The sequence below is a fragment of the Rhinolophus hipposideros genome, assembly GCF_964194185.1.
Source record: "Rhinolophus hipposideros genome assembly, chromosome: 19".
Lineage (NCBI taxonomy): Eukaryota > Metazoa > Chordata > Mammalia > Chiroptera > Rhinolophidae > Rhinolophus > Rhinolophus hipposideros.
Window position 1 is genome coordinate 45,834,099 of NC_138065.1, and position 14,224 is coordinate 45,848,322.

General features: G+C 44.3%; 1 protein-coding gene across 1 annotated transcript in view; it reads right to left on the reverse strand.

The window, feature by feature from the left end:
* Window positions 1-552: 552 nt before the first annotated feature.
* Window positions 553-14,224, reverse strand: part of BRINP2 (BMP/retinoic acid inducible neural specific 2) — a 100,173-nt gene continuing 86,501 nt past the window's right edge. Inside the window, exons 8-9 of the mRNA XM_081024588.1 lie at window positions 11,573-11,795; window positions 553-9,984 (exon numbers count right to left, since the gene is read on the reverse strand). Of these exons, the coding sequence (XP_080880714.1) occupies window positions 8,868-9,984; window positions 11,573-11,795 (1,340 nt within the window). The 3' untranslated portion in view covers window positions 553-8,867. The remainder of the gene's footprint in view (window positions 9,985-11,572; window positions 11,796-14,224) is intronic.

Genomic DNA, 14,224 nt, shown 5'->3' on the forward strand with positions numbered 1-14,224 from the left:
GTGTGGAAGCTCTGCATATGTTCCAGTTCATTAAGGCTGATCTAGTCACCGCTGCCATTGAATGGAGGCAGATGAGAACTTTGGAGGTGCACTAACAACTTTGAACAAACCCCCTGGATTACTGATTATTCTTACCATTAAAAAAAAAATCATTTTAGCTTTTGGATGCCTTTGTGTGCCCACAGATAGTGCTGGCAGTGGTATCTTTTTCTGTTGGCCAATCTGACTCCACAGTCAAGTGGTTTTCTCAGATGCTGCTGGTAACGCACAAAGGAAAAGTCCTCATGGCCCCACAGGAGGCGGCAAGAGTGAGGCTGAATATTGAAAACAAAAGCAAGAATGTATTGGCTGAAGAAGAGTTTTTAAAAAAAGGGCACAGTCAAACTACATCTGAAGATGATATGCTCTTGTTTATAGAAAATTCTAAGGAATCTATACACACACACACACACACAACAACCTATTAGAACTAACAAGCCACTTAAGCAGGGTTGCAGGGTACAAAATCAATATATGGAAATTAATTGTAATAAACAATGAGCAAGCCAAAAATGAAATTAAGGAAACAATTCCATTTATCATAGCATCAACAAGAATAAAATACTTAGAAATAAATTTAGCAAAAGGAGTGTGAGACTCTTAAGACCAGAAACTACAAAATATCATTGAAAGAAATTAAAGATTTCAATGGAAAGACATTTCATGTTTATGGATCAGAAAACAATATTATTAAGATGGCAATACTCCCCAAATTGATCTACAGATTTAACACAGCCCGGTCAAATCTCAGCTGTGAATTTTTGCAGAAAATGACAAGCTGATTCTTAAATTCATATGCAAAGCAAGAGATCCAGAATAGCCATAACACCTTGCCAAAGTTGAAAGATACACATTTCCTGATTTCAAAACTTATTACAAAGCTACAGTGATATATTCCGTGTGGTACTGCCATAAAGATAGACATGTGGATAAATAATGTAGAATTGAGAGTATGGAAATCAAGCCAGACATTTGTGGTCAATTAATTTTTCACACATATACCAAGATAATTGCATAGGGGAAGAAAAGCATTTTCAACCGATGGTGCTGGGACAATTGGCTACGTACATGCCAAAGAATAAAGTTGGACCCCTACCTCACACCATACACAAAAATTTACTCAAAATGTATCAGAGACCTAAACGCAAAAGTTAACATTCTTAAAACTCTACTTAAACTCTTCTTAAAACTCTTGCTTCTTAGAGTTTCTAAGATGCTGTCTTCTTAGAAAATAACATCGGCACGAATCTATTTGACCTTCGATGAGGCAATGGATATAGATATGGCACAAAAGCATAAACAGCAAAAGAAAAATAGATAAATTAGACTTTATCAAAATTTTAAACTTTTGTGCTTCCAAGACACTATCAAGAAAGTGAAAAGAAAATCCACATAGTGGGAGAAAATATTCGTATTTGTAAATCATATGATGTTTATACATCATACATATTGGATGATTCCACTTGTATGAAATGTTCAGAATAGGCAAATCCATAGAGACAGAAAATAGATGAGTGGTGGTCAAGTTCTGGGGATTAGGGAGGAATGGAGAGTGATTGCTAATGGGTATAGAATTTATTTCTTGGGTGATATGAATGTTCTGGAATTAGTGACAATCAGTGCATAAACTTTTGAATAAAAATGACTGAACTGTACACTTTAGAGGGGTGAACTTTATGGTCTTTGAATTATATCTTAATAAAGCTGTTATTTTAAAAAGAAGAAAGAGAAGTGGCCCAGGAGGCTGGGTATAAAGCATGAGCATTACACTAAACCATCGTTGCGTGTATGGACATGTGCCTAGAAAAATGCTGCTCCCACTTCTTAGAACATTGTACCCTTCCTTTCTGCCAATCCGCATCTTATGCCTTTTAAGATAGCTGGAATATGAACTCTTCTTTCCTCGTGTCTGTATCGAAAAATCTTACAGCAGTACTACACCCTGGTTCCCCATCAAAGAATTCAACCAGGAACTGACTGCAATCCAGAACTTGCTAAAAGTGCACTTAATATGTGGTATTTGAAAGAGACCGTCTAATTGGCATGTTAACTAGCCATTCTCTCAGACACTCCAAGCTCTATCACGGTAATAAGTTATCGGAAACAGTGTACCTGAGCCACATGCCAGGCACAGGCATTTTGGTGATGAGTATTATAATATTTTATTCTCTGCTTTTATAGAGGGTCTATATAAAAAATATCCATTTGAATGGCTTATTTATGTCTGCCACGAAACTGTAATTGAAGACCTTTTCCGTTCTATTACCCAATGATCCTTATGTAAGGGCCCAGGTGATAAATTTCTCTTCGTTACCAGGAAGAAGTTTGCTTTTGCAAGTCAGTAACATGGATATTTCCTTTCCTTTTCTTTGCTTCTCTTCCCTTGCCCTCCTTCTCCTCTCCCCAAGCATAGAAACTATCTAATGCAATAAAACAACCTACGTTTACTGAGCATGTCCTGTGAGCCCGTTCCTCTCCTTTACATGCCTTCCTTCCATTACTGGAACATCACAATATGCGATGCCATACCCATGGTCATTGGCCCTCTTACACAGATGTGTAAATGAGAGATTAAATGGCATATCCTGCCCCTCACAATGTGTATGTGGCAGAGATGGGATTTGAACCCAGGCAGCCTGTCTCCAGAAAGCATTCTAAATCCAGCATCTGCTTTCACTTAGTTGTACAGCCTCCCCCCAAGTTTCATTGTTCTAAGTCACCTGCAAAATTTTTGAATTAAGGGCGTGTACATGCTAAATACATGTTTGCTTTATTCCCCACATCGCCTAGCTGAAAACGCTCAATAAATAACATTGATTGATTCATTCCACCAAATCCTGAGATCCTTGGAAGAATGACCCCACATAAATTCTGGTGGCCGTTTTTATTAATGATGCAAGGACAGTAGTAATCACATGGCCTGGAGGAGAGGAGGACAGCGCCGAAAACAAAAATAATTCATTTTCTTTCTTAGACGAGGTGTCTGGAGGTTGCATGGCACCTTAGCAATCTAAAGTCTGAGGCCTCTGCTGGTGTAAATTTCATCATCTCGTCTGATGTATGTTCCCAAAGAATGACAGGTTCTCCCTGTCCCACTTCTGAGCAGATTTACTCTGATAGGCTTGGGGGAAAAGACCTTTCCTCAGCCAGCATGATTCCGCCGGGCTGTGGGCTGCTCACCTGTAAACACATTCATAAACAAGCTAGCTCTCAGCCTGCAGAATTTGGACTTAGTGAAGTTTCCTTCCTTTGCTCTCTCCCTTTTTCTTATTCTACTGGTAAATATAGGTCAGACACCTGGCTCCTAATTACCTGAGAGGTTAAAGGCCAAGAGAGCACCCGAGATTTTCATGAGTGAGGTGCTCACCTCCTCACCCGGCATTATTAACCTTTTGGTTTCTTTGCTCTGTGCTCTCGGCGGCTCCCGTTTTACCTTCCTGCAAGAAGGTAACGTGCATGCTCTCGAAGAGCTTGCTCCTCGAAACATGGTCCACACATCAGCAGCAAGCAGTAGCATCGCCTGCGAGCTGCCTAGCAGCACAGAATCTGGGGCCCCACCCAGACCTGCTGAATCAGAATCTGCCAGTGAATCGTATGCACGTCAAAGTCAGGAAGCACTCATTTCAGAATGCTGTGACCTCAAGGGGTGGACGCAGCTCTCTGCCAAACAGAGCTCCTGTGGAAGTCCCTTGAGCATGCCTGGGATTGAATAATAAGGTGCTGACATGGTGCTCAGGAGTTAGAAATAAGGGCACAGACCAGACCTAGTGTGTGCCTTCAGCTGAGCCCTGCTGCTATCTATTGCTCTCTTTCTGCTCCCTGAGAAAAGATGCATGCGTTATGTTAGGTCTGTTCCTCCCTGATGTGTAAACCATCTGGACACCTGGTGTATTGCTTCTCCAGTTAGTAGAAGGTTCACAATGAATGCCATTACTGTTTTCCAAAGAGTGATTTATTCCCTTTCTGTGTATCACCAGTACTCTGTACATGTCTGCTAGAGAAGGCACCACTCTGATTTGTCTATGCCCTCCACCCCCCACATGAAATGGTACAATTCTTTATGGTCCAGAAACAAGTTTCATAGAATTTTGAATATTCCACACACTGTAGCTGACAGCCTAGCCCTTAACACATGAAAGAAAGAAAGAAGGAAAGAGGGAGAGAGGGAGAAAGGGCAGAAATAGGATTGAAATTTGAGGATTTGAAGGTACCCATGTATTCTGGATGGTGGAGAGTATAGAGCAAAAACATGCAGAGAGGTGAGTGTTCAGAAAGCAAAAGGAAAGAGCTATCTTAGGGTGGTGGGGATAAAGCAGTTGGGTTACAGAATAGGGGACAAGTCAAGAATTAAGGTCACTTAAACATAAGTGTGGAGCCAATGTGCAAATCCAGGTCGGTCGGCTTATGGTATGTACTTCTGTGTTACATTGCTTTTAACACCGTAAAGGGATAGTACTAGAAGAACCCTCGATACCTGGGTAGGAAATCCAACTCCCTCATGCACAGGGGAGCAGAGTGGGGCCCAGAAAAGTGGAGGTACAGAATTGGTGGTGGCAGAACCAGACAAGAAAGATGTTTTGCAGAAGTTTTCAGATTCATATAGATATTCAAACTCCAATTGGTGGATTATAGGAAACGTCAAGAAATTGGAGGCAGGATGTTGTAATTAAAAAAACATTGAGCTGATAGAGTCATCAGGAATTCAGCAAGGTCATACTTCTATCTCCAGCTTACATGGAAATATGTCCAGTCTGTGCTCAAAGCTTCTTAGGGAAGTTTTTGCCTGTTAGAGAAGCTGGTTCTTTTTGCTAGAACCAATCCTAGGGAAAGATGTGAAGATTCCCACCTCTTCTCCTTCCTGGAAAATTGTCTTTCTTCCTCCACCCTCACCTTCCCACCCTCACTCCCAAGCCCTTACCTGGGAACCCATCATCTCCCAGGACCCAGGTGTTGTTTACTGGCAGAGGGGTGTAGAAGGAAGCAGATGAAACTGCTAGTCTCAGCTCTGCTAATAGATACAACCTTGGGTATCTCTCCTTCCTCATGTCAGAAATGAGTAGACTGAAAGACCTCTAAAAACTTTCCAACTCCATCAATTGAATCCTCTCTTTTGCCAGTGGGTTACCTTCAAAGATTTATTTCATCCTAAGGGCATTTTAACTTTCATACAAAACACAATGGCAAAAAAGAGCTCTCATATGCAAGAGAACAGACTTACATGATGAAATTGCAGGCTTTGGAAATGATATTTTGGGGCAGGACATGTAGCCATGTATTTCATCTACACATAAGGCATCTCTACCCATCGTGATGACTATTTTCATATTTGTGAAAGGAAGCCAAGAACTGCATGTGAATTATTTGTGAATTATTTGTGAAGCAATCTTCATTTACGTTCTCGGCTGTGGATACTTGAGTATGCTTGCAGAGTATAGAGCATTATATTATTAGCAGCAGGTATTAAATATATTATTTAGTATTAGAGGTATTAGTCTCCAGCATTAGAGCAGATTACATTTGATGTATTAGTTCTTTGGAGTTATAATTAAGGCTTGAATTCCTGATTGTTATATCCAATAACTAAATCACGATTTGCCTCTTAATTCCACAATGAGTTCACCAACATTGGCAACCGACTACTAATGAATTAATGACAATTATTTATTTGCAACTGTGTCTGAGAATAGGTGGTTTACATCTTCTGATTATTGTGGATTTTAAAGTGACGATTTTGACTGGGCCATCCTTTTCTTATCATGGCATTTCTCAGCCTTGATTTTTGGGAAACTATGCTGAATTCATGGTTTCAAGCCTTTAAAAGCCTCTGAAGGGATCCCGTCCATCCTTTATTTCCCCCTCTTCTACCTGCCTCTGGAAGCCGTTTTGGTCTGCTGCTTTGACTCAAGCTCTTCTACACCACACACCCCATCACTGTCTCAGAATGGAGGAGTCAGACATCCATCACAGATAACAGATGAGTAGGTCAAATATAAGCATTTCCACCACTGCGATTAATTCATAATGTCCTTATCATATTGATATCCTTATCAATATGGTACTTGCATCTGGGCTCAGAAGGACACTCCTAAATATTTTCCAATATGTAATAATACTTCTAGATGAAGTTGATATACTTAGCTTCATGGTTTAAACCTTCAAGCAGGCAAGAAGTTGACATCTTTATAGCTGGATCCCTGTATTTCTAAAACCATAATACATTACACCATCTTCTTCCCAGATTCTTCCCAAGACAAGGAGTCTGAGATGAGAGAGAGAGAGAGAGAGAGAGAGAGAGAGAGAGAGAGAGAGAGAGAGAGAGAGAGAGGCAGCATCCTTCCTAATAACTCTACAAATGTGCTTTCCTCCTGTCTGCTCTCAGATTCAGAGACTGACAGCTGCGGTGAGGTTTCCCATCGCTCAGCTGTGAGACTGGCCCAGGTGGGATGTGAGCTCCCACCTACTGACTCAGTTCCCACGAGGGCAATTACCTTCATGCTACTGAGGGTCTACACTGCTGAGTTTGTGCACAATACCTTTTTGATTGCTTTCCTCTCCACTCTGAATATCGCAGTGCACAGTGTACCTTTCATTTGTGGGTACAAGACTCTGCCAACCCACTCCTACAGCATGTAGACATGTATGCTCAGAGTGCTGAAATCAGACTCTGATATCTACCTTGCTCTCTCAGACTCCATCCGTGGAAGTTATCAAAGGCTTCACCCTCCTCCGGCACATCACAGACCTATAGATGAAGATGACGTCTGCTGGTTCCATCTCCCCCAGATAAAGGGCTTGATGCAAGCCCCCTAAAACAAGCCGTGGCCAGACTAGAAATAGACAGCCAATAGCTCATCCATCCCCAGCTCATCCATCACGCTGCACTTCCACCCTAGAAAGCTTCAGGGAGCTGTGAAGAAAGAAATGCCCTAGCTTGCTTATCTACCAAGGATTTCAGGCCCTCATGGATTGAAAGGTGGTTCAGTGATTAAATAAATAATGCCGGATTCTTCTCCATGGAACAACAAATGTAGAAGGCTCTTGGGCAGGTACCCTCTCATCGTCTCCCAGCTCATTTTGTACCAACTGAGATGTACCACAGGTCGAGAATGAGGTACTTAGTATTTATGTAGTGACTTTCGCTTGAATAAAATGGGGGTTGTCATTGTGCTTAGAACCTGTGGGGAACAGACAGAGACATGGTTCTTCAAAAGATTTGCTATGAAGCGGTTCTCATCCCACCTGGGGAAGGCACTGAAGGGAGAATAATGCATTGTTCTGTGTGGCGTATATCAGACCTGCCTTTTAGGCTGGGAAGGTGGGAATCAGACAGAATGGAAGAAACCAATGAGTCTGCATCTTCCCCAATTTCCTCAAAGGGTGACCCCAGACCGGAAGAGGCAGAGTGTGGGAAATTCTTCTGAGGTCAGGGTCAGGAGCAGTGTAGGCAAAGAGGAGCTCCCTTTAGCTGGCATTTACCCAGCACAAAGGGTGCCTTTCCCCTGAAGAGGACAGACTTTCATACCGTTCTCTGGATAGTGGGAATCCTGGCTGTAGGAGCCATGTGTGTCCTCACTGCAGGGAAAAAGGAGAGTCGGGTAGCCAGATCATTCTCTGGGAGAATTCCGCATCATTCTGTCTCACTTCATTCTTTATTCTCATCTCTCAATCTCTCTCTCTCTCTCTCTCTCTCTCTCTCACACACACACACACACACACACACACACTCAGTCAAGACAGGCAAGCATTCGCTTGTGTACACAATAATCAACGAGTCTCCCACACCGCATTATCCACCAACTATGGACACCCATGTGTCACCCACAAAACAATTTTAAAAAAAAGATCCAGGCAACCCAAGGAATTATACTCTTTTTTCTCTTTTCTGTCTCATTTTTTCCCTCTAAAAAAGGCCTTTTGGAAAATATATTAAACCAGGTAAATTTTTACTTGTATGTTCACGTGGCTGGAGCAGATTGACAAGGAAAACAACCACAAAATAAATATTTTTGTTTTTGTTTTTAAAAAAGAGCATTTCCCTATACATTGTCTCTCTCTAACTTGACAGGGCTGCTTTCTTAGCTGGAGCAGGTGCTGTTGGAAGGGGAGCTCTGGCTGGACCATAAGGGAACGTGGACCAAGCCAGGGCCCCGAAACTGGGGAAGTAAGGGGGTCAGAGTGGGGAGGGAGGAGAGAGGAGAAGGAGCAAGGGCAGTTGCCCACCCTGAGCGGTCGTCTGTTGGTGTCACTTCTCTGTTTCCTAGGGAGCCGGCTCGAGAAGCAGTCAGTGTCTGGGAGGGCACAAAGGAGGCAGAGTACAAAAAGTAGGAACCAATGTGGGGAATCACGAAACAACGTCATTTTAAGAAATCTGGTTAAAAAGAATACAAAAGTGACTCCTCAGAGAGGGAGGGAGAGCTCCTATCCCTCCCATGCTTGTCCCCTCTTGCTTCCTTGAATGATAAGAATCACTTTTAAGGATTTGTTTGTTTCATGGTTTGGCTGGTTCTTTTTCCTAATCTCTCCCTTGGCTCTTCTCTTTCAACTGCATTCATTTTAGGAAGCACTGGCTTTACAGATGCAAAGCTGCTGAGCTGCAGCCTCCCCAAGGGAGTGTGTGTGTGTGTGTGTGTGTGTGTGTGTGTGTGTGTGTGTGTGTGTGTGTGTTGCATGTGTGCAGTGGCTGTTTCTTTCTCTCCTGCCTGCTTCAGTCCGAGCCCCGAGGTCCCATCTGCTGGGTGTGGAAAGTCTCAAGGGAGCACCTTGTTGGCACCAAGGTGAGGGCTTGGATGACCTCTGCACCTGGATTTCTGGCTCCCCTCCCGGCCCCATTAGCTACAGAGTTTGCCTGTCTCATACTCCACAGGGTTTGGCAGCTTGGAATTGAAAGCCCTCAGGGAGGACTGGATCCTGCCCACCTCATTGTTGGCCAACTTGAGCCGGTGCCGGAGCAAGCAGGAGAAAAGGTCCAGCCGGACTTTGCCAGGTGGAGAAAGCTGGTTTACCCGGTCCCTAAGCTCTATGAGCTGCAAGAGGGCAGAGTCCTGGGAACCTTGAGTGTATGGGTAATCCAACTGGAGAATTAAGTCCCGGATAGCATCCGGGTCAAAGGGCAGGCTATAGCCAAAGACCTGCAAGGTGTTGATTTTCATGTAGCCCAAGTTTTTGGAGGGATCGGTCATCTCCAGGGGCTCGTAGTAGATTGTCTCATTGGAGCTGTCATCCAGGGACTTGATTCGGCTCCGTAGGTAAACATGGACTGTCTCAAAGAAGGTCTTCCACCTGTTTCCCAAGGTGATAGTCCAGTTCTGGCACTGGGCAGTGGCGTCCACATTAGTCCTTTCCCAGTCAGGGAAGGGGCCCTCATTCACGGGCATGAACCAGCTCTCAGAGTGGCTGCCCCCGAAGGGGTTGACGTAAATGGCCATGACAGGCTCCAGGGTGCTGTTCTTGGTGAGGCAGATCTGCAGGGATAACGCCAGCATCACGTGCACCAGCCCGGGCTTGTACTTGTTGCTCTTCAGGGTGAGCAGCATGCGCTTTCTCCAGGAAGGGTCGAACCAGCTGCCCAGACGCATGTCATTGCTGATAAAAATGGAGTGGACCTCGATGCGGCTGTCCCGTTTCTGCAGCAGATACCTCAGCTCCAGGTCCTGCAGGTCTGTCTCCAGCCCCAGAAAGTTCTCCAGGGACTCGGCTACCTCTGGCCGGCACAGCCCTTGAGCCAGCACGTAGCCCGGGTTGCAGCTCCCACAACGTGTACTGTTGTCCAGAGCACAGTGGGCACAGGCAGGCCCTTCCCCCAAGGCACACGGGATGGCACCCTGGCAGGAAGCCTGGTCGTAGGGGCAGGTACAGCTGTGGCTCTGTTCCAGGAAGGTGCCAGGGAAGGTGCTTTCTCCACAGTAGAGCAGGGACTGGATTCGGTTCCACCAGTAGGACAAGGACCTTTGGGACAGGAGATAAAAATGAAGCGAGAATCATAGGAAGCCACGCACTGCCATCTTTCCTGAGGGTAGCAGGACATTGACGAACAGGCATGAAAGATGATGAGGAAGATAAAAGCCCAAGTTCTCTGAGGGATGGAAACCCCACCTGGTTACTTTGGAAAGATTGAGTACGGCTCGGGGCTCGGTGTCCGATGGGTCTGCACCAGAAATACTTAAATCAACCTTGTACTGCAAGCAGCCAGACTCATTCCTCCCAAGGACCACCTCACTCCTTTATTCAAAAGCCCACAGAGGTTCTCCAACCTCTTTCCGATCAAATCAGCCTTCTAAATAAGATCTTCCACCACCTGGCTCTCCACACTCTCCAACGTCATGCCAGCTTCTTCCCTACTTCCCAGGCTCTGTCCTTTCTGTTCTCTGTGCTTCTGTCACTCTTTCACAAAGAATAGGAATTTTTTATGACCGACTCCCTCTTAAAATTTAGATTTCAGCTCTTATGGTACCTCCTCAAAGAGGTCTTCCATGAGTCCCCTTTCAGAAGAGTCAGCTGTCACTCTCTGTCGTATCACCCTATGTCTCTGTAATTCATAGCAGTGATCAGTATCGGGAATTGTGGTGTTTATTTATTGCTGACTTGTTCACGGATGCCTTTCCTGTAAATTCCATGAAAGCAAGGGACACTGAATTATTCACCAACACATTCTCAGAAACTAGAACTATTCTGGTGTTTGGTAAATATTAATTATTTGTTGAAAAAGAAATGAACCCCTCCCAGAAACCCTTGCTGGTCTGTCTCTCCACTCATGTTTCCCTCATCACCTGTGCTTCAGTTAGACTTGCCCCTCTGGGTTGCTGTGAGAGCAGCTCTGCCCTTCTGGAATGTTCCGTCTCACGTGCACCAGTGCGTGTCCATCTCCTCCCGTATGATCTGGCCGAGACCACCTTGTCCAAGGTGGCTGTTCTCTCTGGCCTTTGCTTCTATGTGACCACGTTTCTGACTTATGTTCCACAAATATGAATGTGAGTAGGCAGCCACATAGTTATAATTCTCTAGTTTTTATGTTTCTGTCTATTTATAAATCTTCCCAATTAATAAATATCCCTCATAGCATTTAATAAAAACATGTTGAGTAAATGAGTGAATGAGCAGATGAATGAGTATCTGTTTCCGAGGGCATGGGACCTCAGCTCTCTTTCCTTCTGAAACTCAGAGCAGTCACTTGGTAGAAACAATGCATGTGTGTATTGCTCATCCCCTGCAATTGGTGTATGAGTTTTCTACCCCTTTCTTTCCTAAAATACTTACTGAAATGAAAATAGGTGAGCATTAAAGTATTATTAAATTAACGTTTGAATCTACTATCATTTCTGTAAAAGTAAAATTGGCCTCTCTTTTTTCACTCTCTCACTTTAGACACAACCCATAATTGAGAATGACATGTGAGCAGGTCAAGAGAACAGGAGACTCTAAAAGGCTGTGTGTGGGTCACCACTCCCAGATGTCCCATGTCGGACAGAGGGTCCTTCTGCCTGCTGGCCACAGCTGTTGGGGGTAGATGCTGAGCTCTGGCATCTGGAGTGCTCACCTTTCCTTGGGTAGGCGGAAGCGAGGCTGTCGATGGCAGCGCTTGCAGAGGTTGAAGAGCCGTCGGACGATCCGGTGGGTCTTCTTGAATAGCACTTTCAAGCTGTCTCCCAGCTGCTGGTAGCGGTGCTGGAGGCCGGTGTCCAAGGCCCAGAACTGAGAGATGGCTGTGGAGTTCAGGAACCTGTCCTCAGGAAGCCTTTTCAGCAGGGCCTGGAATTCCTCTGAGGACAAGGGCACAGGGCTGAGCTGAGGGGCAGCCACGCAGACCCCGGGAGGGGCAGCGGCCCTTGGGAGTCACTGTGTGCAGGAGGTTCACAGCCACTCTCCCAGGCCCGTTAGTTATTTAGTTAGTTTCCAATAGCTTTACTGAGAAGTAATTAACATACCATAAACTATGACTCAGGATTCTTTCCCACCTTCCTGTTCTTAATATGCTTCTGAATTTCAAAACAGATCTCTGTCACCACCCCTGGGGCCAGGGGACTTTCTTTTGCCATTGACCTTGGGACGCATCTCTGTTTCCCTGTATACTTCTTTGTAAGTCATTCACAACGCTGTCTCAGGTCAATCTTCTTCAATAACACCACCACACCCTTATGGAAAATGTGAGGCGCTTGTTCATAGGACAATTCACAAGGCCAGCCAATGTGGACACAGAGAAGATGGAGCACCCAGCTCACACATCTTCCTACAAACCTTTCGGTCTCTGAGACCAGCCTCCCCTCTCCCCATCCTGCTCTCTGACACTAGGATACACTTCCTCTCTTTCAAGCTTCGACTTTTGGTCAGACACCCGTTCTTTCCTGTGGCAACGTGCTTTCTGGTTCTCAGCTCCTGCTGCAAGTCTGAGCGCTTCTCAGAGCTTCCTGACACAACGCATTTTCAGCATGCACGCTCAGATCTCTGTCCATGGCTCTGATCTTACATGGGACCTGCAGCCACCCAGTCTCCTGGTGGCAGTCCAGAGAGTCCTGACTTACTCATTAGCAGTAACTCATTGTGGTGAAATCCCAGAGTCGTTTCCCCCATAATTAAGAGTTACCAAGTATATCCCCACAGTAGCTAAAGGCAGCTGGGATTGGAGGACTGGAATCTGATGTTTTCCTTAGCGACTGAATGCCTTGTCGAGGACTTGAAATAACAATGCCTGGCACCTCAGCTCATTCTGATTTCCTAAGCACCTGGTTCTACATCCCCCAGAAGACTGGAGAATCACCTCCAGTAATGAAACTCTCAACTAGCATGTGCATAGTTCTCTTTATAAAACATGCTCGTAAGCATATAAAAGAATAATAGGGCAAGCACCCGCGTGCCCATCACCTACAATTTGGCATTTTGCCATATTGGCTTCAGATTTTGTTTTGTTTTAGGAAATAAGGCAAAGCAAATATACTTGAAAACCTCAAGCGGTTTCTTCATCTCCATCTAGTCGTAACTACTCTCTTGGATGTTTGCTTTATCATTATCCCATTTTTTAAAATGTTTTCTACAAATGTATTTATCCATAAAAATATTAAGTATTGTCTAGCATGTTTTTAAACATCAGATAAATATTATTAAATATATATTATGTTTAAAGAAATTATAGCATTATATGTAAATATTATATAAATATGTCTACAATATATAACCTTTTTCATCTTGCTTTGTTTTATCCAACATTTTTTTTTGAGATAGCTCCACATAACTAACATTCATTTAGTATTGAAATGTGTGACTATACCACGTGCAGTTCTTTTTAACATTAATTTTATCTAAATTATCCCATACAATCCTTCTCTCCAGCTATTATTATCACGTTCCCTCTTTAACACATGAGGACACTAAGGCATTGAGAAGCTGCATGGCCAATCCGAGGCCATAGAGCTGGTCAGTAATAGGCTGACTTAGTCTGTTGGGCTGCTATAACGAAAGACCACAGGCGGGGTGGCTTATAAATAATAAAAATTTATTTCTCACAGTTCTGGATGGTGGACATCCAAGATTAGCATTCCAGCATGGTCAGGTTCTAGCGAGAGCCCTCCTCAGGGCTGTCTTCTCATTGTGTCCCCACATGATGGAAAGAAGGGATGAGAAATCTCTGCGGTCCCTTTTATAAGGCTCTGCCCTCATGATCGATTCACTCTCAAAAGCTCCACTTCCTAATACCATCACTTTGGGCATTTGCTTTGCAACGTATGAATGGTGGGGGGACACGAACATTTAGACCTTAACACAGCGCAAGGACACAAAACCAAGTCCTCAGAAATCTAGGTCTCAAGGTCACATTCACATCAGTTACACCACTAACAATCAACACCTAGAATGTACTGGGCCTCCCGGAAGTATTTATGTACTTTGTTCATTCAGCAAATATGTACCATGCATCTTACATGCAGGCACTGTTCTAGGCACTGTGGAATCTATAGCAAACAAGACAGACGAGGCGCATGCCCTCGGTTATGTTTAGCTGAGCTTACTAAGTCCTTAAAACACAACTGTAGGGTAGGCATTATGTCCATGTGCATATAGAACAAAAAGAAACAACTTGAGACTCCGAGTGGTGAGAGAACCTGCATGAGGTCACAGGGACCGAAAGTGGCTGAGCCAGGACCCAAGCTGAGTTCCCCATAACCTTGCCCTGTACCCCACAGCCACCTCCCACTGCCAG